General features: G+C 31.2%; 4 protein-coding genes across 4 annotated transcripts; 3 read left to right on the plus strand and 1 right to left on the minus strand.

Annotated features, from left to right (window-relative positions):
- Positions 1–2,786: 2,786 nt before the first annotated feature.
- LOC133287326 (ubiquitin-conjugating enzyme E2 34-like) lies at positions 2,787–7,600 on the plus strand. The gene is made up of 10 exons (XM_061484899.1): positions 2,787–3,011; positions 4,748–4,878; positions 5,321–5,375; positions 5,661–5,699; positions 5,833–5,896; positions 5,993–6,054; positions 6,153–6,192; positions 6,374–6,401; positions 6,795–6,886; positions 6,987–7,600. The coding sequence occupies exons 2-10, from the start codon at positions 4,822–4,824 to the stop codon at positions 7,267–7,269; spliced, it is 720 nt and encodes a 239-aa protein (XP_061340883.1). The 5' UTR covers positions 2,787–3,011; positions 4,748–4,821; the 3' UTR covers positions 7,270–7,600.
- Positions 7,601–10,024: 2,424 nt separating this feature from the next.
- Positions 10,025–10,890, plus strand: LOC133287314 (uncharacterized). Its single transcript, XM_061484885.1, has 2 exons — positions 10,025–10,120; positions 10,480–10,890. Exons 1-2 carry the CDS (start codon positions 10,034–10,036, stop codon positions 10,888–10,890), a joined length of 498 nt encoding a protein of 165 aa, XP_061340869.1. The 5' UTR covers positions 10,025–10,033.
- Positions 10,891–13,367: 2,477 nt separating this feature from the next.
- LOC133287356 (RING-H2 finger protein ATL3-like) lies at positions 13,368–14,618 on the minus strand. The gene has a single exon (XM_061484948.1). It carries the CDS (start codon positions 14,453–14,455, stop codon positions 13,556–13,558), a length of 900 nt encoding a protein of 299 aa, XP_061340932.1. The 5' UTR covers positions 14,456–14,618; the 3' UTR covers positions 13,368–13,555.
- Positions 14,619–22,718: 8,100 nt separating this feature from the next.
- LOC133287315 (uncharacterized) lies at positions 22,719–23,642 on the plus strand. The gene is made up of 2 exons (XM_061484886.1): positions 22,719–22,805; positions 23,170–23,642. Exons 1-2 carry the CDS (start codon positions 22,719–22,721, stop codon positions 23,578–23,580), a joined length of 498 nt encoding a protein of 165 aa, XP_061340870.1. The 3' UTR covers positions 23,581–23,642.
- The last annotated feature ends 146 nt before the right edge of the window (positions 23,643–23,788 follow it).

Here is a 23,788-nt window from a genome sequence, read left to right on the forward strand (position 1 = left end):
TTAAAATCTAAATAGCTATAACTTTTATAGAAAATATTTTTAAAATAAAAAAGTGATAAAAAAGATTTTCTTAAAAAGCCAATATAAACAAGCTCTTAAGACATGCATGACACACGCGCTCAGTAACAAACAAAAAAAGAAAAAAGACTTTCTTCAAGCTAAAAGGTACAAGAGAAGCTGTTGGGTGCTGCAATTATTGTGATGACCTTTAACCATAATGGAGGTTAGATCAAAAGCAAGCTTATGCTCTACTTTGAGGTTTCATATTTACATTCTCTTTATTTTTAAATTAGAAGTTACTTATAAGTTAAAGTACAAAAAAGAGTTTAAAAAAAAGTTAAAAATGGTTTGATTATTACATATAATTTTTAGCTTAAAAATTATTTAAAAGCACATATTTCAAAAAAATTATCTTTCTCTATCTTTATAACTCTTCATTTTAAAAAAAAGTAAAAACAGATAAGAACTTAAAAAAGTCTCTTAGCTTTTTTTTATTATAAAAAAGAGCTTTTTTCAAAATTTAGTTGACCTAACTTATACTTATAAGTAGCCTATAGCTTCAAAAAGAGAGAATCCAAGCATGCACTGAGGAATTGGCTTTATATAAACTATTTTCTACCCAATTTGCTTCATTTCAGGCAGACAGAAAGATGCACCAATAAAGTTTCTTATTTTATTTTTTTACCTCTTGGTCTCCGTCAAAACGGAAAAGAGCCAATATAGGGAAGACAAAAGATTTAAGTTCTTGGTGAGTTTGATAACGAAATCTGTCGTGTAACACTAATAGAATACAATAATAACATGTTTATCAATGTTCGTCTGGTACCTGATTTAGGTTCCACTTGCTATTATTGGAGTCATATCTTCACAATACTTTGCATAATATTATTTACACATACAGACATGTTATAATCGTATAATTATGCAGAAACTATTGGATTGTGCTTGAATGAATCAAATTGGCTTAATCTGTCTATTATATTATTTTCATTTAACAAGATGGGTTTGAAGAGAACAGATAGAAGTTGATCATTATTTATCTGGGACCCATAGTTTCATATGTGCTAAACCATAGTATTGAAGAGATTCCGTGGGACGATCAAGGATACTCATTATTTTTTTTTTCTTACAAAAAATGAGGAGGATATTTTGACTACGAAAAGTTTCCACTACCATCTTACTACCTATCTAATTACCATTGGATTAACATTTTCTCTCTCTCCAAAAACTTTTTAACATTCTCTCTCTTTGATCCAATGATAATTTGATAGGTAGTAAGATGGTAGTTAATACTTTTGAACTTTGGTAGTCAAAATATCTCTCCTCACAAAAAAATAAAGGGTGTTAGCAGTTGCTGGATACTTCAAATAATTATGGTTTGATACATGACACATGCATTGTCACAATCACGAAATGCAGATATAATAAACAAGTCACTTCACAACCTCCCACCATTTTTTTTTTTTAAATTTTTTATATTGATTTATCTCCACGTGGCATTATAAGCAAAGATATTATAGAAGCCCAATTAGTTGTGGCAAGTTGCAACTATAAAACACTTTTTTGTTTATTGATAAATCATCTATAATATTTGTTAAACTCAAAATGAAGTTATTGATAAATCATCTATGCGAAAGTAATTATTTTTTTAATATTAACCATCAATTTATTGATTATTTAACTAATTCAATTTGAGACGAATAGGATCAACGGACATCAAAATTTTCTATACTAAATTTTAACACAATTATATTCTCAAAACTTAAACTCAAAATCACTAATAAGATTAGAAATAACACCTTATCAACGACGTGCTTGATGATATGTAATTGGTGTGGGAATCGAACCCATTTACAAACGGTTGAAATACAACAAAAGTAATATCACATGTGAAATAGTTAATTTAAGTGATTGATTTTATTGTTTAATAATTAGTTCAATTAGGTAAATAATTAGTTCAATTAGTACCAACATTTGAACCTGCACCATTGTGAATTGTTCTACAATAATTACCACATTGACCAGGAATGCCATTAAATAATTAATTCAGTTTGTGATTAACCGTAACTAAATAAGCGATTATTTCTGTACGATAATTTATTTTGTTAAGTGTGTATTTTTTTAAAGGATATAAAATATTTTTTTTAATTTTTAATATTATATATTACAGGTAATATATAATTATAATATAAAAAATTTATTTTTTTCTCTTCACTTCAGCTAAGTGATTGAGGAGAGATAATTTTTTTTTATATTACAACTATATATTATCCGTAATACATAATGTTAAAAGCTAAAATGACACAAGGTTGTGTCTTTAAAAAAAGAGAAATATCTTCCCCTAATTTATTTACAGAAAATATAATTATACTCCTTGAAGTTAGGGCAGTAACCAATAATTCATTATTATGATATTATTAAAGGATAAAGTGTGTGTCATTTATGTAAAACTGTGTAATATTAAGTGAGAATAAGAAATAGATAAAGAAAGATTCACCTTTTTGTGAGAGTGAAAGAATGTAATTTGTATAATTTCAAAGGAGAAACAATTTTCTCATTATTAAATTATTTTACATTTCTTATATGGGAAAAATGAGAGAGAATTTCAAAATCTATATTACTTTTTTTTAATCGATCTAAATAATATCTAAACTAAATTACTTTAATACCCTCAACTGTGATATGTGAGATGTAGCTTTTAGGGGTAAAATAGTCAATGAGGGTAAAAGTAGGGTTGAGAAAGTGGTTGCTGTTGGTGGGTGAAAAACACTTGGTCCAGCAGAGCAGGGCTCAAATAATAATAATACAACAATGGAAACGCTGCTTTACGTTCTCTCTCTCTAGACTCTGCTTCTCTGCAACGTTTCAACGCCGTCGTTTTGGAACTCCTCGCTTCTCTTCTCCGTTACGTTTTTCAAAAAGCAGAAAATTATTAACGCCGAAATTTGCGATTTTTCAACCAATTTTCCTGCATCGAATCAAATTGGGGCGTAACAGAAATCGGATCTCAGGTCAGTTTCTCTGCCTGCTTGTTTGGATGCCGAGGGAAAAAAAGAAGACAAAGAAAATTCGACCTTTCCGATTATCCGTGTTTTGATTTTCCATTGTCTAATAATTCGTGGATTGATTTTGTTAGAGATTTGAATTTGTTATTTTATTTTATTTTTTATTTTTTTTTGAATCTGAGGTGTCTTTTTTTATTGATGGGTCTGATCAAGGCTTGATTTTTATTATTTGATTGTGCAATTTTTTTTTCTCGTGGTTAATTGTTGATTCTAGAATTCGTAGTGGTAACAATGGGAAATGCATTACCCTAAGAAGCAATTTACTCCTCCCCCTCCCCATTTTTTTTTTGTTTTTCCTGATTTTTGTGTGGATCAGGGTGTCTTAGGTAGAATTACTTCATTAACAGGCCATTTTAAATTGTGAAAACTAAGAAAGGGGGTAATATTGAAAGGGGGAATTCACAAGATGCTTACTTTCTTTACTGTAATGTAGGCTTGCACTTGTGCTGGCAGTGATTGAGAACAGAAAAATATTTGTTTAGACTGAGCAGGGTTTTGTACAATAAAAATTTGTCCGTAGATAGGTATAATTTGAGAAATGAATGGATTTGGTTTGCTGCTGTTTGTCGGTTATGGATGTATACAACTCTGGTGGTTTCATGGAATTCACAGGAGTAGTCTACTGCGGTGATAGTTGTCTTGGGGTGGTTTATAATATATGCTTGAGGAATCTTGCATAAGTAGATTTTCTACTTTTAACTTGTTTGGAGAAATGTGGATATGTGAATCTACTCCTAAGAACAGATTTATGGGAAATTGGTGGCAGTTTGATTCTAATAACTTTCCATAAAATTCAAGCACTGCGTATATATTGCTGTATGAATTTGATAGATATTACTATGGTCAGGTCTCTGTAGGGTTGTGAATTGTGATAATTCGAACCTTTTAAGGTTGTAGTTTGTGTTCTATCTCTTCTAGGGTGTTTGTAGTCCCTGGTTTTGTGTGTGTGTGTGGGGAACATTTGGAGAGTTAATTTCCACTGCAGTTCCTTCTCAAATTTTACCAGCTCAAATATCGCATAAATGATAACAAATTATATTCATATAGTTACTTGTGGCTCTGACTGAGTTGGTGTCTTTTTTGTCTTTGAGTGGACCCATTGATTACAATTCAATCATTGTTGCCAAATATTTGTAGAAAATCAGAATGATTATTTCCATAAATTAGGGATTTAACTCGAGGGGGAATGTACAAAATCAGAATGAGTATTTCCATATATTAGGGATATTGTCAAATCCCTAATTTATGGAAATAAGCATTCTGATTTTCTACAATATTGGAATCCAAAAAGAGAAAGCTAATCAGTACAAAGAATCAGTTCACAAATGGGATGGGCATCCCATTTGTGAATTCAATCATGAAAGACAATATAATGACTGACTTAGCCCCTGATCTCATGCCACATCATTTGTGAATTCTTTCATAATAATTCCTTCATACCAATTAATGGTGTTGATACTAAAAATGGAATGATGACAGTTTACATTGTGAATGTGTGCATGCGTATCTATGTATCTCCACCATCTCTTATATTTTACATAGAATTTACTCATTTATTTTCTTGTCATTATGATACTGTTTTTTGTAGCCTTTTCTATTATTTTACAGAGGTTGCTTATTCTGACTTTCTTTATACCAGATTCAGTTTATTGATATTTGTGTTCTTAATCAATGCTTAGCAGGAAAAAACACTTTTGCGTATAAATAAATAGAAGTGTAGGGGGCCTTGTTCTTGATACTGTTTGGAATTTGTTGAATGGCGGAGAAATCATGCGTCAAGCGCCTTCAGAAGGAATATAGAGCCCTTTGTAAAGTAAGTACAACATCTTTTGTTTTTCTAAAATTGTGCTTTTTATTCACAGTTTCTATGCTTATCCTGTTGGATTACAGCCATATATGTTTACTGATCTCACTGCTTCTCCAGTTCCTCTCTATTTTTCTGTGTATTTGTGCATATTTCTTGAATTGGTAATTTGATGTTGTGGCCGATAAAACATTTAGAGCATGAGAGACAGGGAACACATCATCCTCTATATTTTGCATTTCTCCTCTTTTTACAATGTAACTGTAGTTTCTGATTAATATTTGTAGGCTTGAATGGTCTACACTGTATAATTTACTGTGGTAGATCGTTTGGGCCTATATCAATAATTTGATATCCCATTTCCTTCTTTTTCTTTTTGAAAAAAAAAATATAAATAAATGTTGGCATTATGTCCACTAAATAATGCTTAATTTTAACATCGTATCTACAGGAGCCAGTTTCTCATATTGTGGCTCGTCCTTCACCAAGTGATATTCTTGAGTGGCGTAAGTTTGTTTCACACTGCTACATTTCTTATATTAATTTATGTTGAATTCCAAAGGACAAAAAGAAGAAAAAAATTATGTTGAACCCTTGATATATGTGTTTGTCAGTGTTGTAGAACCTGTGATCACACAATGCAGCAACATTCCTTTGCTCCTAGGCTCACCCTCCTTAATACCACTATATTAGCAAAAAAGGAAAATATTTATTGTGATGTCTGCAACTGAATTTTAATTTATTATTTAGAAAGTTGTTGATACTGATTCTATTCTATGTCAATGTCTCAGATTATGTGTTGGAGGGAAGCGAAGGAACACCCTTTGCAGGTTTGTCAATTTAGTAAATTGTGATTATTGCATATTGACATTTCACTTTTTCAGTTCTACCGTGCTTTGATACTTTGAAATGTCCCAATTTATGTATTCCTATCTCAATTTGTATGGTATTTATGTTTTTTAGGTGGATATTACTATGGAAAAATCAAGTTTCCTGCTGAATATCCATATAAACCTCCTGGAATCAGGTGATCCTTTTTTCTGCAGTATAAGCTGTTCAGTCTAATTTTCATTTATATGGTCTATTAAAATATTGACTTAAGTTTGTACTTTCTATAATGTAGCATGATTACTCCTAATGGACGGTTCATGACACAGAAAAAGATCTGTTTGTCTATGAGTGATTGTAAGTTCTTTTATCTGTCGGAGCACAAATCAATTAGTATCATGAGTTACCCATGTTATTACAATTTAATATTGTTGAGGGTTTTGCTGCTTTTGCAGTTCATCCAGAAAGTTGGAATCCTATGTGGTCTGTTTCAAGGTGCGATTGATACAAGCTATGTAGTTCTTTTATGTGCTTGAGTCTGTTTTGTTTTCAATTTATCCTTTGACTTTTGATGTGGTTATATTCTTTTACTCAAGGAATTGATAGCTGAGAATAACAGTAGATGTAGAATATCACTTTATAGCTTTATACTGATGTTTCCAATTTATGAATGCAGCATACTTACGGGGCTTCTTTCATTTATGGTGAGTATGTTGTGGCTTCTTCATTTTCTAATTAAATTCTAGTTTCTTCCATCTCCATTGGCTGCTCTTTGCTCAGAAGATATTACACTTGTATCGGCTTTTTTTATTTATTTATTGGGGGCGTTAAACTTGTGTCCCTCACCTTTGATGTCACTGACCCAAAGCTGGCCAATATTACTCGTCTTTGTTGTATATATTATAGCAAAAGGACAGCTAATGCAATTTCCCGACTTCTTGTGGTTGGTAGACTCCCAAGTGGTAGTCGTAGATAGTGCTTGTTAGTAGACTCCATTTAATACCCTACGTAATTTTAGTTATATACGGTTGATAGTTCACCATGTATGTAGTGTTTTCTTGAGAGCTTTTGATTTGTGACAGACTTCTCTTTTGCAGATGGACAACAGTCCAACCACTGGCAGTGTAAACACCTCTACTGCTGAGAAGCAGCGTCTAGCAAAATCTTCTCTTTCTTTCAATTGTAAGAAGTAAGTATATTGCACCAGCTAGTCATGATGGAAGTGTGCAAGCTCTCTATAATCTGTTTTTCACAATTAATTCGTGTTATTTTGATAATTTTCCATACAGCGCAACATTCAGGAAAATGTTCCCTGAGTATGTGGAGAAGTACAACCAGCAGCAGCTTTCTGAGCAAGTTGCTTCTGAGCGGGTGTCATCAGAGATGTCCCATGACAAAAGTTCAAAGCCTGTTTTGGACAAGAATTTAGATTCTACAAGAGCAGACATGCAAAGAGTAGGTGAGTTGAAGGATGTTAGAAAAAACAAGAAGCAACCATTTCCAACATGGGTGATGTTATTACTCATCTCCATCTTTGGGGTTGTAATGACATTACCTCTGCTCCAGCTGTGATGATAGACAACGAAATCTTTATAGGTATAAGGGTCCACAAAAGGGTTCTCCTGGAACTGGTTCTTTATGTTCTGCTTAGTTTTTGTCATGTCTAACAGGATTTGTATAGACAAATGGTGAACATGGAGGCTGCGTTAAATCTCTGGGATGATTTTACTCCTTTTGTGTCTATGTTGTCAGCTTCTTGGTTGTGAATGCTAAGTTACATGCTTGATACTTAGTGATGTTCCTCTAAATATGTTTTTAGACTTCTGGTAGTGTGTGTTGGTAAATACACTACATATGCTGCTTGGATATGGTCTCCATTCTACATAATGGGTAAATTTTATTTGATTAAACCACAAACGTTAATTCGCAGTAAAATTTTGCTGCATTCAATAGATATGTGTGTTCTTTAGAAAGTGAAAAGCTAAAATTAGAATATGCCTACATTTTTTTGTAGAATTCTGTAGTATTTCTGTTGTAATTCTCATTTCCGGTTCTGGCCAATTCTAATAAAAATTTCTACTTTTTCTAAAAATGTAAAATTAGAATAAATTTAAACCGTTATTTTAAAAATGAAATTGGCATAATAATTCTTGCCTCCATGATCTCATAAACATTGTTACATCATTATTTTCACGGTATTTTTTTTATTGTATGTTTCTAATTTTTTATGTCGAACTTTTTATAGATCTTGTTGGATTTTATTTATTTAAATGCCTCATATTTACGTGAATTTAGCTTTTATCAAATAAGTTATTAATTTGTCTAGGTAGGATTGGAGCAACCTTTTGTTCTCAGTCATTGCATACCAGAAAACACATATAAAATTCAATGATAAAAAACAAAGAGGAATGTACATTTTTTTTTTTCTTTTTGAGGTTACAAGGAATTGAACACAGCACCCTACACTACACACATTCCTAATAACACACACCCCATACCACTAGGCTAACCCGAGTGGGTATGTACATTTTTTTTTTATACATTTTTTTTATATTCTGCCTTTAACACTTTTTAATGACTACCTAAAATTTCATATATTTTTTATTAAATAATTTAGATTCATTCTCTATTAATCAAATTTGCATGAAATTTTTCTTAACATTTAAAAAAAGTGTTAAAAACATAATTTAGAAAATTGTTGTATGACATTTCTGCAAAATCAATGTCAAAACTTAATGATGTTCTACATACTTATGTTCCCTCCCTCCCATCCCAAGTGAAAGCCTAATACACTCCGAAACATGCGGCATAATTGACACACCCATGTATTATTCGCCGATCCCAATGCCAAAAAGTTGTTATACAGCTTTTATTAATTTCATAAAATAATAATTCAAAATAATCTTTTTAAATTTCGTTAAAAAAACATCAAATGCTTTTAGATGATTTTATTTCTATTGAATATTGTAAAGGAAAAGTATAGTAATTTTAAAGAATATAATTTTATGTCACTCTAAATGAAATGATTGTGTTTCATAATTTTTTATATTCTTTCTCTTTTACAAAATTAGAAGCAAAGAGAAAGAAAACGTACAATGGAAGTGAGAAAAAAATAAAAAAACCCATAAAAATAAAGTTGTTTAATTTATAATTGTCACAAAAATGTGTACTTTAAAATGACAAATAATGTGTTTTGATGAATATTGAATAATTTTTTATATTCTCTCTTTCATAAAATTAAGAGGAAAAAGAAAAAGAAAATATTGCGAAAAAAATAGAAGATAAAAAATCACCAAAACACATTATATTTATTGTGTCAATTAAAATGATAAACGTTTTTTCCTTGTTTAAAATTGAAAATAATTAAGAGAATATTTGAAGATTTATTAAGAGTCCATTTACTAACGGCACTGAAGATCTGTGTTTACTAAAGTTCTATTTTACCAGGAGTCAACTTTCATTGGCCAAATTCTTCACTTTTTGAAAGTAAAATAATTTTCATTAGTACTCTTTCGTACATTTTTTTATGTATAATGTTATTTTCTTAAGAAAATAAACTCAAACACTACAATAAAGATATGCATCAAAGTAAATTCTAGTTTGATTTTCATTCCCTCTCCTTCTCTCCTCTTTTAAATTCTTTTCATTTTTTAAATTATCATTATTTCCGTTTGTTTTGTAGTATTAATTCGAGATGAGTAGAAATAATATTTCGAGTAAAGCTATTTTTTTCCATTAAAAAGCTAAGGTAAAGTGAAATGGAATGATTAAACATGGTCCCAGGAGAGGAAATAATTTGTTATATCATAATGATGTTTACCCAACCCTTGTTAAGGATATTAGGATGCTTGGTTCCTTAAAAAACCAAATATTTTCTCCAATTGGTTCCTTATTTTTCAATTCTGCCTTGATAGGTAAGTTTAATTTATAGTATCTGAGTGGATTTCATTCTGTTGTCTTTTTTAAAATTTTTTTTTACCATTTTCTTATTGACATTATTAGCCTAACAATTTGGTGTGGTGGTGAGTCTGGATTTGATGTACTATATTATATAAGACAATTAATTCCTATATGAATGCACCTTCTAATTCACGCCAATAACTCCTTCATAGGAAAATGTGAATGAAAAGCCTAAAACTGCAATAACATTTCAACAACCTGAGTTTCTGTCATCTCCACAACTGACCCTTTGATTGTGATATATCTTTATGAGGAGTTGTTGAACTTTGCCTTTTGTGATCCAAGCCAGTATATTCCATCAAGCTTCTCTTTCTCTCGAGGTCTTCTATTTGGCATTTCTGTTCTGCTCAAGTTTGTGGGGTTTTTTTTGTTGATAATGGTGAAGAAATCTTCAACACAACCAAAATATGAGGCAAGCCATTATGATGACTATGGATTTGATCTGCAAGAGGACTTTTCCCTGGTACTAAATACTTGATTGTTGGTTTTCGGCATAGTTAATGAAATTGTTAGTAGTTAATAAAGTTTGTATGTGTGATATTATGTGATTATGTGATATTGCATATTGAAGATTTCAACAAATATGCTCCAATTGGTAATAAAAATTAGCTCAAGACTTCTGCATTTGATGTTTTATTTGGATGGTTTTCAATTTATATTTTGATCATGTAAGTTCTCTCTTTTGAAGTAGAACCTAACCGATCAACATCTGAGTAGTTACAAACCTCAACATGTCCCTTATTTTTATATAATAAGTCTTTTCCTTTTGCTCCTATGATGGTTATTTTTGTTTCTTATTTTTTTTTTTTTTGCTTTGACTAGTTCTTGGAGGAAGCAAGGCAACATGAAAACGAAGCAAAACTAAAGAATTCATCAGTGCATCCTGAAGAATCTGGCAAAACAAGATCGGATAAAGAGAAAAAGGGAAAGAAATCATGGAAAAGTTCTCTGATTTCATGGTGGAAAGTTGACAAGAAAAGCAAGCAAAGAGAAGAACCAACCAACAATTCAAAATCAAAGGTTTCTAGGAAAAGGCAGGGTCAGGTTTCTGGTCCAATATATAAATCCTACAAAGGTGCTGATAGGAAGCACTGGCTTCCAACTTCAGGGCCTCTAACAAATATGTTCAAACCCACAAAGACAGAAGAGAGTGAGATACCTTACATATCTCTCCACAAACAAAACAGCCCTTGTGCTATGCACAACTATGGCCCCCTTTATGTGGTTGCTTAACTGTGTGAATCACTATCATATTTGCAAATTCTGGTGACACAAGCTTCGGAGAGAAAGACTTTGTTACAAAAATGAGTGAACAAATGTAATAAAACAGACTTTTTTTATATTTTTGACTTTTAATATGATTTATATTTGCTTGTTGTTGGATTTGATTGAGGAAAACAAAATTTCAGATTATCTTAGTTCCTTGTTCCAAAGTCATTCTTGCATGTCACATTTGTTCCAAAACCTCACTCTGGTATCAATTTTCAAAACATTTTTTAAGTAACAAATTATAGAAATGCTTAAATGAAGAGAGTATTGATAAAACAGCAGTAACAAACAAGCCACAATAGAGATATGTTAGTTATAAGGGTGTTATTTTTTAATCAGTAAACTAAACAAAAAATTTCCATATACATTGTCATATGATTCTCACTAATTTCCAAACTCTCTTGAGCTATATTGCTTTTTCCTATCATTTTCTTCCTTCATTTTGGGTTCTATTCTTCAGTCAGGCTAATTGCAAATAAAGAACAAAATTAAAACAATGGTACTATAAAATTCATCTTCTGTAAAAAAGAACTCAGTCATTCTCCCATTCTGCTATAAAGAAACCTGTCATTTATACAATATAAACACTTTAAACGATTGGCTTAATGTTATTAGTTATAGATTTTTTATCATTATAATTTAATTTTATATATTTAACTATATCAATACTTTGAATTGATTGATGATTTATAATGAGATTACATATAATTTACTAAAAAAAAGGAAAATAGATAATCGAATTCAAGTGATAACTAAAGTGGGCAGAAAGTACAATTCCAATTGATTTTTAAGATGTGCAAAAAAATCGAGTATGCAAATTCCGTCAGACTTGCCACTTGTCCCAATGACAGCATAGAAAAATAATTTACGGGTTACCTCGAACGTGATTAAATATTTAACTAATTGAACTTTTGCCAATAAACGTATCAATTATGCAGTGATTGACCCCTCCCACTAGTGATGAGTACGAACTATAAACCACTTACTTGGGAGATTATTTAATATGAACCGGACCATCATTTTTAGGTGGTTCCTTAGTGTAAATAGGAGGGTAAAATTGAAAAAGAGATAAAATAATAAGGATAAAAAAATAAAGAAAAAATTAATGTTGTGAGAGGGAGCACCAAAAGATTCAATGATCCTGGACCTTATAAAATATTTCCCTTACTTGGAGGGTGTGACTACTACTCTCAAAATGGGGGATGACTGGCTATGGAGAATGGCCTAAAGGATGTTTTTTTTTTTTACCCATCTAAGCGGAAATATATAATTATTTATCGGTATAATTATTTTGACAAATAATTTATTAACTTAATGCCAAAAGATGTACATTGACGTTTAATTCTACAATTTATGTAAAAAGTGAGTGTACCTGTCATCCGTCACACATGCAAGACGCGCATGAAAAAATAAGTGACTTATGGCGGTGTTTGGTACACGGAATTCTTGAAGAGTCTTGGAAAACTGAATTTTTCTAAATTTTAAATTTACGGATATTATCATAAACTGTAAAAATTATATTTTTGAAAATTGAGATTTCCAGCTAAATTTTTTTTTTCCTGTACCAAACGCCCTCTAAATGTGTACTAGAGTGATATGCGTTCTCAAGAGCGCAACAACATATGACAAGTACATGTTGATTTTGTATGTCACGGTTGCAGTTAATGTGCTACTTAAATGTGCATTATCAAAATAAATATTTTTTCATGAAATTAATAAATTATTTGCTAAAAGAATTAAATTGATGAATAATTATGCATTTTGCTTTACATGATGAAAAAGCCCTAAAAGATCAACAATAGAGGCTAAAAAGGCATCCGTAGCATTGGGCATGGAATGGGATGCAAGGAAAAGAGTGCACCATTGAGGAAAAAAAATTGGATTGTGCCTGCCACTGAACCAAACAGAATATTTGTCGTAAGGACTTCTTTGTCGGGTATGAATCTCTTGAAACATTAGTTTATCTACCATATTGATAGTGAAATGGCTACTTGTTTATTAGCGCTTTTTCTTTTTCTTTTTAATAATATATATACCTCAGATGATATTTCGGCTAGCATAGAATAATGACATTGGTAATTACGTTAATATTAATATAAGAAAGCATTATCTAGCTCCCTCTCTTTCGCCTTCTTTGGTGCTAAGAGCCTAACACAGATTAAATGTTTGTTTTCAAATTCTATTCAACTAAACATTAGTTACTGGGTTACTTCAATGCACCTATATGCAGATTTTTGCTAACAAACAGTGGTGAGACAATTCAATCCCAGATGCCATTTTCATTTTTACTTTGGACTATTAGTATTGGGTCATGCTAATTGCAAATTAAGATCGAAATTAAAACAATAATACTATAAAATTCATCTTCTGTAAAAAGAAACTGGGCCATTCCATCCTTCTACTAAAAAGAAACCTGTCATTTATACAATATTAACACTTAAACCATTCACTTTAATGTGGTTCAAGCACATACATAAATTTAAAAAAAAAATGACTGTATAACGAGACATTATATATATAGCAGGCATCCTTAGCCATTATCTACATAGAAGTCTTAGAAGGGAAATAACATATCTCTCAACGAGAGGACCTCTACTAAAAAAATTTAATGAATACCATTAACAAATTTCTAGCTCTGCGCTTGTTCTACATCCATAGAACTAGGACTACAAGGACTTAACTTTTTGTCCCTGCTCAGAAGCCTCTTCAGTGACCTCAGTCTAGCTGTCATTGGTGATTTCATCTCATCTTCATCACACCTACTAGCAGAAGGGGACAAAGAGGACGAATTGAACTCACTTGGTATATCAATCACCAACATTCCATGACATCTACAATTGCTACTATCACTGGCTGAAGAAGAAGAAGAAGAAGATGATGTTGATGATGTAGAGCAAGGTGTTTGATGAGAAGTCCCTTCTTCCAAGGAAACACCAACAGAACTTACTTGGGTCTGGTCTCCCCAAACTAACATATTTGTGGGAAAATTTGAAGACTCTAAGCCACTCATTGTAGCTGAATTTTCTGCCTCTAAAGGGTCACTATTAGATGATTCAGAGTCAACAAGGTTCCTACAAAGAGGGCAAGTAGAATGGGATTGGAACCACATATCTATGCAATCTACATGAAACCCATGATTGCATTTTGGTAAAAGCCTAGCCTTTTCACCTTGAACAATCTCGGAGAGACAAACTGCACATTCCAAACCATCTTTGAAGTCCTCTTGTTGGAACACCAACACTGGCAAGGACCTAAGAACTGCAGGGTCAAGACCAATTCGGTTAGTGCCATAGGTAACTGGATCTTGACCAGGGGCAAAGACAAAGCGGCGGCGACGGCGGCGGTTGCGTGGTTGAGGAGCAGTGCTTTGCTCAATGCGCCACCAGAACCATTTTGCATAGAGATGGAGTATGAGAACAAAAGTAACCACCATGAAGAGGAATATCACAGCTACCACCACGATCTTGCCGGTTATCTCAAATTTATCAGACTCACCAAATGTGTCACTTGACCCTGACTTTGCACCCATGTTGTTTCTTGTTACCTTAGCCTTATGCTATGGCAATTTCTATAAAAGAGGAATCTTTTGGTTTCAGCTGCAAGATTTAAACACACCCCAGAAGCAAAATCACTCTGAAATTTCTGAATTTGCAGAGAAGAAAAAAGAAAGAAAAAGAAAAAGAAATGCTTTTAAAATGGGAAGTGATGCTGCTGAATAAAGGTTAGAACTTTTAAAGTGAGGAAGTGAAAATGGGAACAAAGGGTACTTAAGAATGCAAGGGGGTGAGAAAGTTCAAAGGATAACCTCCACATTGGACTAGAGACTTGGACTTTAGAACAAAAGGAGACGGCATTAGAGTCAATAGTCAATGACTCAATTGTGACAAAAAATGTAAAATTGAATTTGAATTAATGACTATTTACCTCAAAAAAAAAAAGAGAGAGAGAGAAGAAGATTGCTTTAAAATTTTAACCCCATTTGTTTTCTTTTTCTTAAGTTGCTTCTAAAAAGGTCACATGTTATTCTTCGTTTGAAATCATCATCCATACCTTTGTCTTAGTATTAGACTTGGTAAACATAGAGATTTTTCTCCCTTTGACCCGTCTAACCACAAAAGACTTAGATTGATATTGCCTAACGTAAAAAACGGGTAGAAAAGGAAACACAAACTAAAGTAACAAACAATACATTGAATTACCTACAAGTTTCTTGCAGATTGTGCAGGATATTTTGCTGTAAGCACAAGATGTTGTTTTTCTATTCTTTGGAATCATGTGCTTTTAGAATGTAAGCTACACTTTACCTAATTTGTCGACCTTTAAACTAAAAAGCTTTTAAAATTTGACCATATGATTACTTTTGGATTGTATTAAATAATCTAAAATAATGAAGACATTCATCTACTACATATTTTAAACTACGTTCACATGACTGCTGTCGGACATTTACAAAAAATTATGGATAACTTTTTTAAATTGAATTGATTTTAAAAATGAATAAGAGTGTATTAGATTTTATTTAATTTAAGGATACTTCTATTATATATTTATATTTCTTGAAGGGGGAAGTTATAGTGACAAATTTTTTTTCTTACAAACTTACAAACTACATTAAGTTTGACTAGTCATATTTTAATCAAGAGTGTATAATCAGTTTAGTGTAGTTTGTAAGAAAATAAATTTATCAATATAATATTCCCCGAATCCTAACACTATTTATATTAGAGAATTGTTGTTACTAATTTAACTTTATTAAATAGTTTTGACTCCTCGTTTCAGAGGATAAAGTGAATCAATTCCAATGCTACCAAAAATAAAAAAAAATCAAGATTATGATATCACATTATTAATTTTTATTAAAATAATTAAAATTTTATCTTTTGTTTTTTCTCAAACTCTTCCCTTGAAATTTCATCCTTTGTCATTGTACACCCTTCTCCTTGCACCACATCATCTCTTTCTCGTGTGAAAGCCGCCTTGAAGACCAGTTTTAAGAGATGCGTCATGATCATGAAATTCAAACCCTAAACCTTCATAGAAGATTTGTGAGCGTCTAACGTGCAAAATAGCATTTGAGTTTGGCCACTCTGGTCGCCTTCATTTTTCATCGAGTCATCGATAAAGGAAAACAGAAAAGAAAAAAAAATGGAGAGACGATGTTTTTAGTATTATTATTTGGGAAAGGATATTGGAACAACCAACTACCAATCAATCTCATCGTTAGATCAATTATGTTGATCCAACGGTTACATTTATTTTTATCTTTGTATAGTTGTGATTTCCCAAATTTAATACTTCATATTTATTTTCACCTTTGTATGATTATGATTTTTCATATTTAATACTTTTACTTTAAATATGGAGAATCATGACCATACAAAGATGAAAATAAATATAACTATTTGATCAATATAATCGATCTAACGGTAAAATTGATTGGTAGTAACATGGTAGTAACACAACTTGATTGTTACAATATCTTTCCCCTTATTATTTTATTAAAATAATTTAAACTGAAATGTCATAATCTTCTCTATTTCAATGTTTACCTTTATTTTATTTTTTACCTCTTAATTGATTCTTGATAATAAATTAAGTAAACGAATAAAGTCAAGTTGACCTTTTAATGTGAGATTAAGTACGTAATATTATCTCTACCAAAAATAAAAGTACTTAATGTTAAGTTTTTTAACTAGACTAACTTAATTAGGGTCGATTTATGAGGAATTTATTATAAATTTTTTAACATTAAAAATAATAGTGGAGCCTGTTAATTGTCGATTTGTTTAAGGGAAAAGTGTGTAAGGATGTAAAGTTGTGTCATTTTAAGTGAGAGAAAGAGCTAGATAAAGGAAGAAAGAGAATGGACAAAAAAAATATAAAGGTGTGGGTCCACCTCTTTGTGAGAGTGAAATGACACAAGTTATGTCATTTAAAAGGACAAATATTTTTCCCTTCGTTTAAATAGTGGGTAGTTATTTTGTTTGTTTTGTTATTTGAATTTCAACACTTTAGGTATTAACTATTAGTGGAACCTATCTAGTGTTAGTGGATAGTTACTTTGTTGGCTTGTATTATCTATTTAAACCTTAAAGTATTTGAATAAAGATCATCATAAGAATTATTTGAAAAAGAGCACTGTGCAAGAGGTTAGACTTCTCAATAAAATCAAATCCCCAATTTTATTTATTGTGTTCATAAACGATTGGAAAGCCTGGTGGAAGAAGAGATTCTGTCTTTGGCGAAACAACTCAAGGAGATGCTTACCAAACTCTCCAATCGGCTAAATGCTCTAGTACCAACCACCAAACTATCCCAATTCCATTGTTCTTATTTCATACCTGAGACTTCCACATCCAAACATTTATCTCTTTTTCTCTCCACCAAACGAGCAACTCCCCTCAACATTACCATTAAAAATTTAAATACGGTCAAAGTATCTCAATCGAATTATGCCCCTCAACCAAGACCCCACTTTTGTTTAGACATGGGATATCCAATGAGAAATTAAATTCTAAAATTCTTTGAGAAGAAGAAAGAAAGAGTTGTGGCGCGAGGACATTTTCCAATCAACAGCAAAGAAGAGGGGGACATGGATATTGAAGATGATTCAATTACTTGATCTTGATTTTACTCTTGAGGACAAGAGTAATTTTTAGGGGGAGAGAATGTTACAGTTTTTTATTTTTATTATTTTATTATTATTTTATGAATTGTTGGTTGGTTTAAATAGTGGGTTGTGGGTAGTTATTTTGTTTGTTTTGTTATTTGAATTTCAACTTTAGGTATTAACTATTAGTGGAGCCTATCTAGTGTTAGTGAGTAGTTATTTTGTTGGCTTGTATTATCTAGTTAAACCTTGAAGTATTTGAATAAAGATCATCATAAGAATTACTGAGGTTAAGCTTCCTCAGTAAAGCCATTTGAGGTCAGGTTTCCTCAGTAAAGCCAAATTTTCATTCGTGTTGTTTTTCTCCTTGCGTGGTGTTTGTGCCTGGCTCTGATACCAATTGTTACAAGAACACAATAAATAAAAATGAGAATTTTGGAACACAATAAATAAAAATGAGAATTCTGGCTTTTATGAAGAAGCCTGACCTTGAATGGCTTTACTGAGAAAACCTGACCTCAAATGGCTTTACCGAGGAAGCTGACCTCTTGCGCAAAGTGTTTTTTTTTCAAATTATTCTTCTGATGATCTTTATTCAAATATTTTAAGGTTTAAATAGATAATACAAGCCAACAAAGTAATTACCCACTAACACTAGATAGGCTCCACTAATAGTAAATGCCTAAAGTTGAAATTCAAATAACAAAACAAACAAAATAACTACCCACAACCCACTATTTAAACAAACCAACAATTCATAAAATAATAAAAATAAAAAAACTGTAACATTCTCTCCCCCTAAAGATTATTCTTGTCCTCAAGAGTAAAATCAAGATCAAGTAATTGAATCATCTTCAATATCCATGTCCCCCTCTTCTTTGTCCTCGCCACAACTCTTTCTTTCTTCTTCTCAAAGAATTTTAGAATTTAATTTCTTATTGGATATCCCATGTCTAAACAAAAGTGGGGTCTTGGTTGAGGGGCATTATTTGATTGAGATACTTTGACAGTATTTAAATTTTTAATGGTAGTGTTGAAGGGAGTTGCTCGTTTGGTGGAGAAAGAAAGAGATAAATGTTTGAGTCTGGAAGTCTCAGGTTTGAAATAAGAACAATGGAATTGGGATAGTTTGGTGGTTGATACTAGAGCATCTAGCCGATTGGAGAGTTTGGTAAGCATCTCCTTGAATTGTTTCGCCAAAGACAGAATCACGTCTTCCAGTCTTTCCAATTGTTTCTCCATGCGTGGTGTTTGTGCCTGGCTCTGATACCAATTGTTACGGACAAAATAAATAAAAATTGAATTTGGCTTTATTGAAGAAGCCTAGCCTCAAATGACTTTACCGAGGAAGCTCGACCTCTTGCACAAAGTGTTTTTTTCAAATAATTCTTCTGATGATATTCATTCAAATATTTCAAGCCAACAAAGTAACTACCCACTAACACTATATAGGCTCCACTAATAGTTAATATCTAAAGTTGAAATTCAAATAACAAAACAAATAAAATAACTACCCACAACTCACTATTTAAACAAACCAACAATTCATAAAATAATAATAAAATAATAAAAATAAAAAACCTGTAACACATTAATGTTTCATAAATCATCAATTATTAATAAATAATACTTAAAAAGCCAAAAATAAAATAAAATTTAAAGGTATTATGATTGGTCTAGTCGGATTTGTGTAGTTTACATAAGGTTATAATTCGAAACCCTAATGTCACCGTTGTATAAAATAAAAATATAAATGAAATTTGAAATCTCGAAAACTTTAAGGTTCAAACCAAATCAGTCCAATATCCATCAATTCAACTATGTATATATGTCGATATCTATATCTATATGTGTGTGTGAAAGAGATTAAGGAAAAACCTATTACTATATATGTCTTTTATTTCCTTATTTTTAATTTCATTTTTATTTTTATAATTTTTTCTTTTAATCTGTTATTTGTTATTTTATTTTATTTTTAGGCTCATCGATAGCAAATTCAACTAGTTTAGCATAAATGTAACGTCAATATTGCTGATTTGTTATGTAAATTAACGAAAGAAGGATTTACCTACAAATGAATTAATTGATATTGAATTATTGGTTTTTTTCTCTTGGCACGTCATTATTTGAAATAAGAATTTTATACAAAACGTAGTAGCGAGAGAAACATGAATCAAATCAAAAAAGTATCGTTAAATGCATGAATGGAATATGGGTTATGATTTAGGTTATGATCATGCCAATAATGTTGATGAAAATTCAATGAAAAAAAGTTGACGAACAAATCACTCAAATCCCGGTTCTTTAGTTCAAAAATATATTGTTCTATCCCCGACCTTACCAAAAACTTTGCACATAAAAAAGTCCCAAAATTAAGGAGACTGTACTGGACATCTTTATTTTCTTATATTTTACCATTACTTCAAATATATTTGTCATATCTGATCATGGAGGTCAAGAATATATGCACATCATTGTCCTCCTATGAGACTATATATAGTGTTGTGATAAAATCGGATTTATCAATAGATAACAAAAAGAGTTTAAAAAGAACTAATTTATCTTAAATTTGATATCATTTAAATTATCATTGTAATTATCTCTCTCTATATATATGGGTTTTATAAGAGTTATGTTGTAGGAAAAATGATTGTGTTATGTTACAGAGATTCGTTTTGCGTGCCATAATTTTCTTTTTTCTTCAATACATGCAGGTCCCACAAAATATTGTGTGTGTAGGAAACTTTGTGTGGTCATGTTAAATGATGAATGCAAACTCCTATATATATATAGTATTAAGTGAATGTCATGTTACTTAACATAAAGTTTTGTCTCGTCAAAAAATTATAACTATATATTACGGGTAGTACATAGTAGTATGTACTACCCGTAATACATAATTTAAAAGGGAAAAATATTTCTGAAATTACTGCATATAAGTTATCTGCATTTATTCTCAAAACGACGTCGTTTTAATATTGAAATCTTAAAAAATTATAAATATAAAGACTATTATAACTCTAAAATAAATTAAAATTACAAAAACACCATGATTTCCGCCCCAAAACGACGTCATATTGGGCTTACTGCAGATAATTTATCTGGAGTAACTGCAGAAAAAGTAAACCCAATTACAAAATATTTGACCTAACAAAACCTTATATCCAATCATATGACAAACTATTTTTTCATATATATATATCGGAATAACATCTATCATTTTAAATGATATAAACTTATATCCTTTTAGATCCTAACCGTTGATTTCCGTCCATCAACGGTTATAATTTATTGGATTAAAATTATTAATTAATTAATAATAAATTTGGCCCATTAAGTTTGGCCCAATAGATTATAACCGTTGATGGACGGAAATCAACGGTTAGGATCTAAAAGGATATAAACTTATATCCTTTAAAAGGATATATGTTTTTCCTATATATATAGGGGTGTTCATCAACCGATCCAAACCGATTCAAACCGCGGTGACCGAACCGAAAAACTGATAACCGAATAAACTGAAAATCGAAAAATCAAAAACCGATTAAAAATCGCAAATTTTAATTGGATTGGATCGGTTTTTGGATGGGTTGATGAAAACCGATCCAATCCAAACCGATCCAATATATTAATTTTCCTTTACCTACTTGGGTATTTTCCTAATCATAGCCTAAAAATATCTAAACCCAAGACCCATTAACCCATCAACTAAGGCAATTGATGAGTCATAGCCTAAAAATATCTAAACCCATTATACCCATCGTTGTTGTACGTATAGCGGCTGGAGAAATGATTTTACCATATATATATATATATATATATATATATATATATTTAATATTATATATATCAAAATAAACAATCAATATAAATTAATTATCATATATTGCTTGACATGTGAAAAGATCCAAACTGAATATAAATATTATGAAACTAAACTTTATGCATGATCTTTAAAATTTTCTGTTTATAGAGTGAGACATGGAAGAAGGGTACCATTATACCAGCAATCATGGCCATTTTAAACGCGTTTTCTGGACATAATTTGGGGGTTGAATTGGATGAAATAATAATAAAAGTCAAAATATATTCTTGGACAAAATGATTCATCTTCCTCATTATTCATTAAGGCAATTGATGGTATAATTTTAACTTGAGGTGTTAACCTTTTATATTTTCCTTTTACCCAATTTTTTTTTTTTTTTTTTTTAGATTAAAGATGAGTCAACCGAAAATTGAAGCTTTTACTTGCTACCCACTATAGCGAATATCTAAATTCTATTTTACGGGGAGTCAACTTTCATTGGCCAAATTCTTCACTTTTTGAAGGTAAAATAATTTTCTTTAGTACACTTTCGTACATTTTTTATGTACAATATTATTATTTTTTTAAGAAAATAAACTAACACTATATATAATAAAGATATGCATCAAAGTGAAATTCTAGTTTGATTTCATTCCCTCTCCCTCTCTCCTCTTTTAAATTCTTTTCATTTTTTAAATTATCATTATTTCTGTTTGTTTTGTAGTATTAATTCTAGATGAGTAGAAATAATTATTTCGAGTAAAGCTATTTTTTTCCATTAAAAAGCTAAGGTAAAGTGAAATGGAATGATTAAACATGGTCCCAGGAGAGGAAATAATTTGTTATATCATAACGATGTTTACCCACCCCTTGTTAAGGATATTAGGATGCTTGGTTCCTTAAAAAACCAAATATTTTCTCCAATTGGTTCCTTATTTTTCAATTCTGCATTGGGAGGTAAGTTTAATTTATAGTATATGAGTGGATTTCATTCTGTTGTCTTTTTTTAAAAAAATTTACCATTTTCTTATTGACATTATTAGCCTAACAATTTGGTGTGGTGGTGAGTCTGGATTTGATGTACTATGTTATATAAGACAATTAATTCCTATATGAATGCACCTTCTAATTCACGCCAATAACTCCTTCATAGGAAAATGTGAATGAAAAGCCTAAAACTGCAATGCCATTTCAACTACCATAGTTTCTGTCATCTCCACAACTGACCCTTTGATTGTGATATATCTTTATGAGGAGTTGTTGAACTTTGCCTTTTGTGATCCAAGCCAGTATATTCCATCAAGCTTCTCTTTCTCTCGAGGTCTTCTATTTGGCATTTCTGTTCTGCTCAAGTTTGTGGGGTTTTTTTGGTTGATAATGGTGAAGAAATCTTCAACACCACCAAAATATGAGGCAAGCCATTATGATGACTATGGATTTGATCTGCAAGAGGACTTTTCCCTGGTACTAAATACTTGATTGTTGGTTTTCGGCATAGTTAATGAAATTGTTTGTAGTTATTAAAGTTTGTATGTGATATTGTGTGATTATGTGATATTGCATATTGAAGATTTCAACAAATATGCTCCAATTGATAATAAAAAGTAGCTCAAGACTTCTGCATTTGATGTTTTATTTGGATGGTTTTCATTTATATTTTGATCATGTAAGTTCTCTCTTTTGAAGTAGAACACTAGAACCTGACCGATCAACATCTAAGTAGTTACAAACATCAACATGTCCCTTATCTTAGTATAATAAGTCTTTTCCATTTGCTCCTATGATGGTTATTTTTTTGTTTTTTTGTTTTTTTTTTTGCTTTGACTAGTTCTTGGAGGAAGCAAGGCAACTTGGAAGCGCAGCAAAACTAAAGAATTCATCAGTGCATCCTGAAGAATCTGGCAAAACAGGATCGGATAAAGAGAAAAAGGGAAAGAAATCATGGAAAAGTTCTCTGATTTCATGGTGGAAAGTTGACAAGAAAAGCAAGCATAGAGAAGAACCAACCAACGATTCAAAATCAAAGGTTTCTAGGAAAAGGCAGGGTCAGGTTTCTGGTCCAATATATAAATCCTACAAAGGTGCTGATAGGAAGCACTGGCTTCCAACTTCAGGGCCTCTAACAAATCTGTTCAAACCCACAAAGACAGAAGAGAGGGAGATACCTTACACATCTCTCCACCAACAAAACAGCCCTTGTGCTATGCACAACTATGGCCCCCTTTATGGGGTTGCTTAACTCTGTGAATCATTATCATATTTGCAAATTCTGGTGACACAAGCTTCGGAGAGAAAGACTTATTAATTTTCTGTTACAAAAATGAGTGAACAAATGTAGTAAAACAGACTTTTGTGAGATGAACTTTTTTATATTTTTGACTTTGAATATGATTTATATTTGATTCTTGTTCGATTTGATTGAGGAAAACAAAATTCAGAAAAAGTTA

The sequence above is a fragment of the Gastrolobium bilobum genome, unplaced genomic scaffold, assembly GCF_033153095.1.
Source record: "Gastrolobium bilobum isolate Gb01-03AN ecotype WA unplaced genomic scaffold, APGP_CSIRO_Gbil_v1 utg11002, whole genome shotgun sequence".
Taxonomy (NCBI): domain Eukaryota; kingdom Viridiplantae; phylum Streptophyta; class Magnoliopsida; order Fabales; family Fabaceae; genus Gastrolobium; species Gastrolobium bilobum.

Coding starts and splice junctions, on each gene's coding strand:
- LOC133287315 (XM_061484886.1), top strand. CDS start 22,719: ATGGTGAAGAAATCTTCAACACCACCAAAATATGAGGCAAGCCATTAT. Junction 22,806..23,169: donor TGCAAGAGGACTTTTCCCTG/GTACTAAATACT, acceptor TGCTTTGACTAG/TTCTTGGAGGAAGCAAGGCA.
- LOC133287314 (XM_061484885.1), top strand. CDS start 10,034: ATGGTGAAGAAATCTTCAACACAACCAAAATATGAGGCAAGCCATTAT. Junction 10,121..10,479: donor TGCAAGAGGACTTTTCCCTG/GTACTAAATACT, acceptor TGCTTTGACTAG/TTCTTGGAGGAAGCAAGGCA.
- LOC133287356 (XM_061484948.1), bottom strand. CDS start 14,455: ATGGGTGCAAAGTCAGGGTCAAGTGACACATTTGGTGAGTCTGATAAA.
- LOC133287326 (XM_061484899.1), top strand. CDS start 4,822: ATGGCGGAGAAATCATGCGTCAAGCGCCTTCAGAAGGAATATAGAGCC. Junction 4,879..5,320: donor AATATAGAGCCCTTTGTAAA/GTAAGTACAACA, acceptor TCGTATCTACAG/GAGCCAGTTTCTCATATTGT. Junction 6,887..6,986: donor CTTTCTTTCAATTGTAAGAA/GTAAGTATATTG, acceptor TTTTCCATACAG/CGCAACATTCAGGAAAATGT.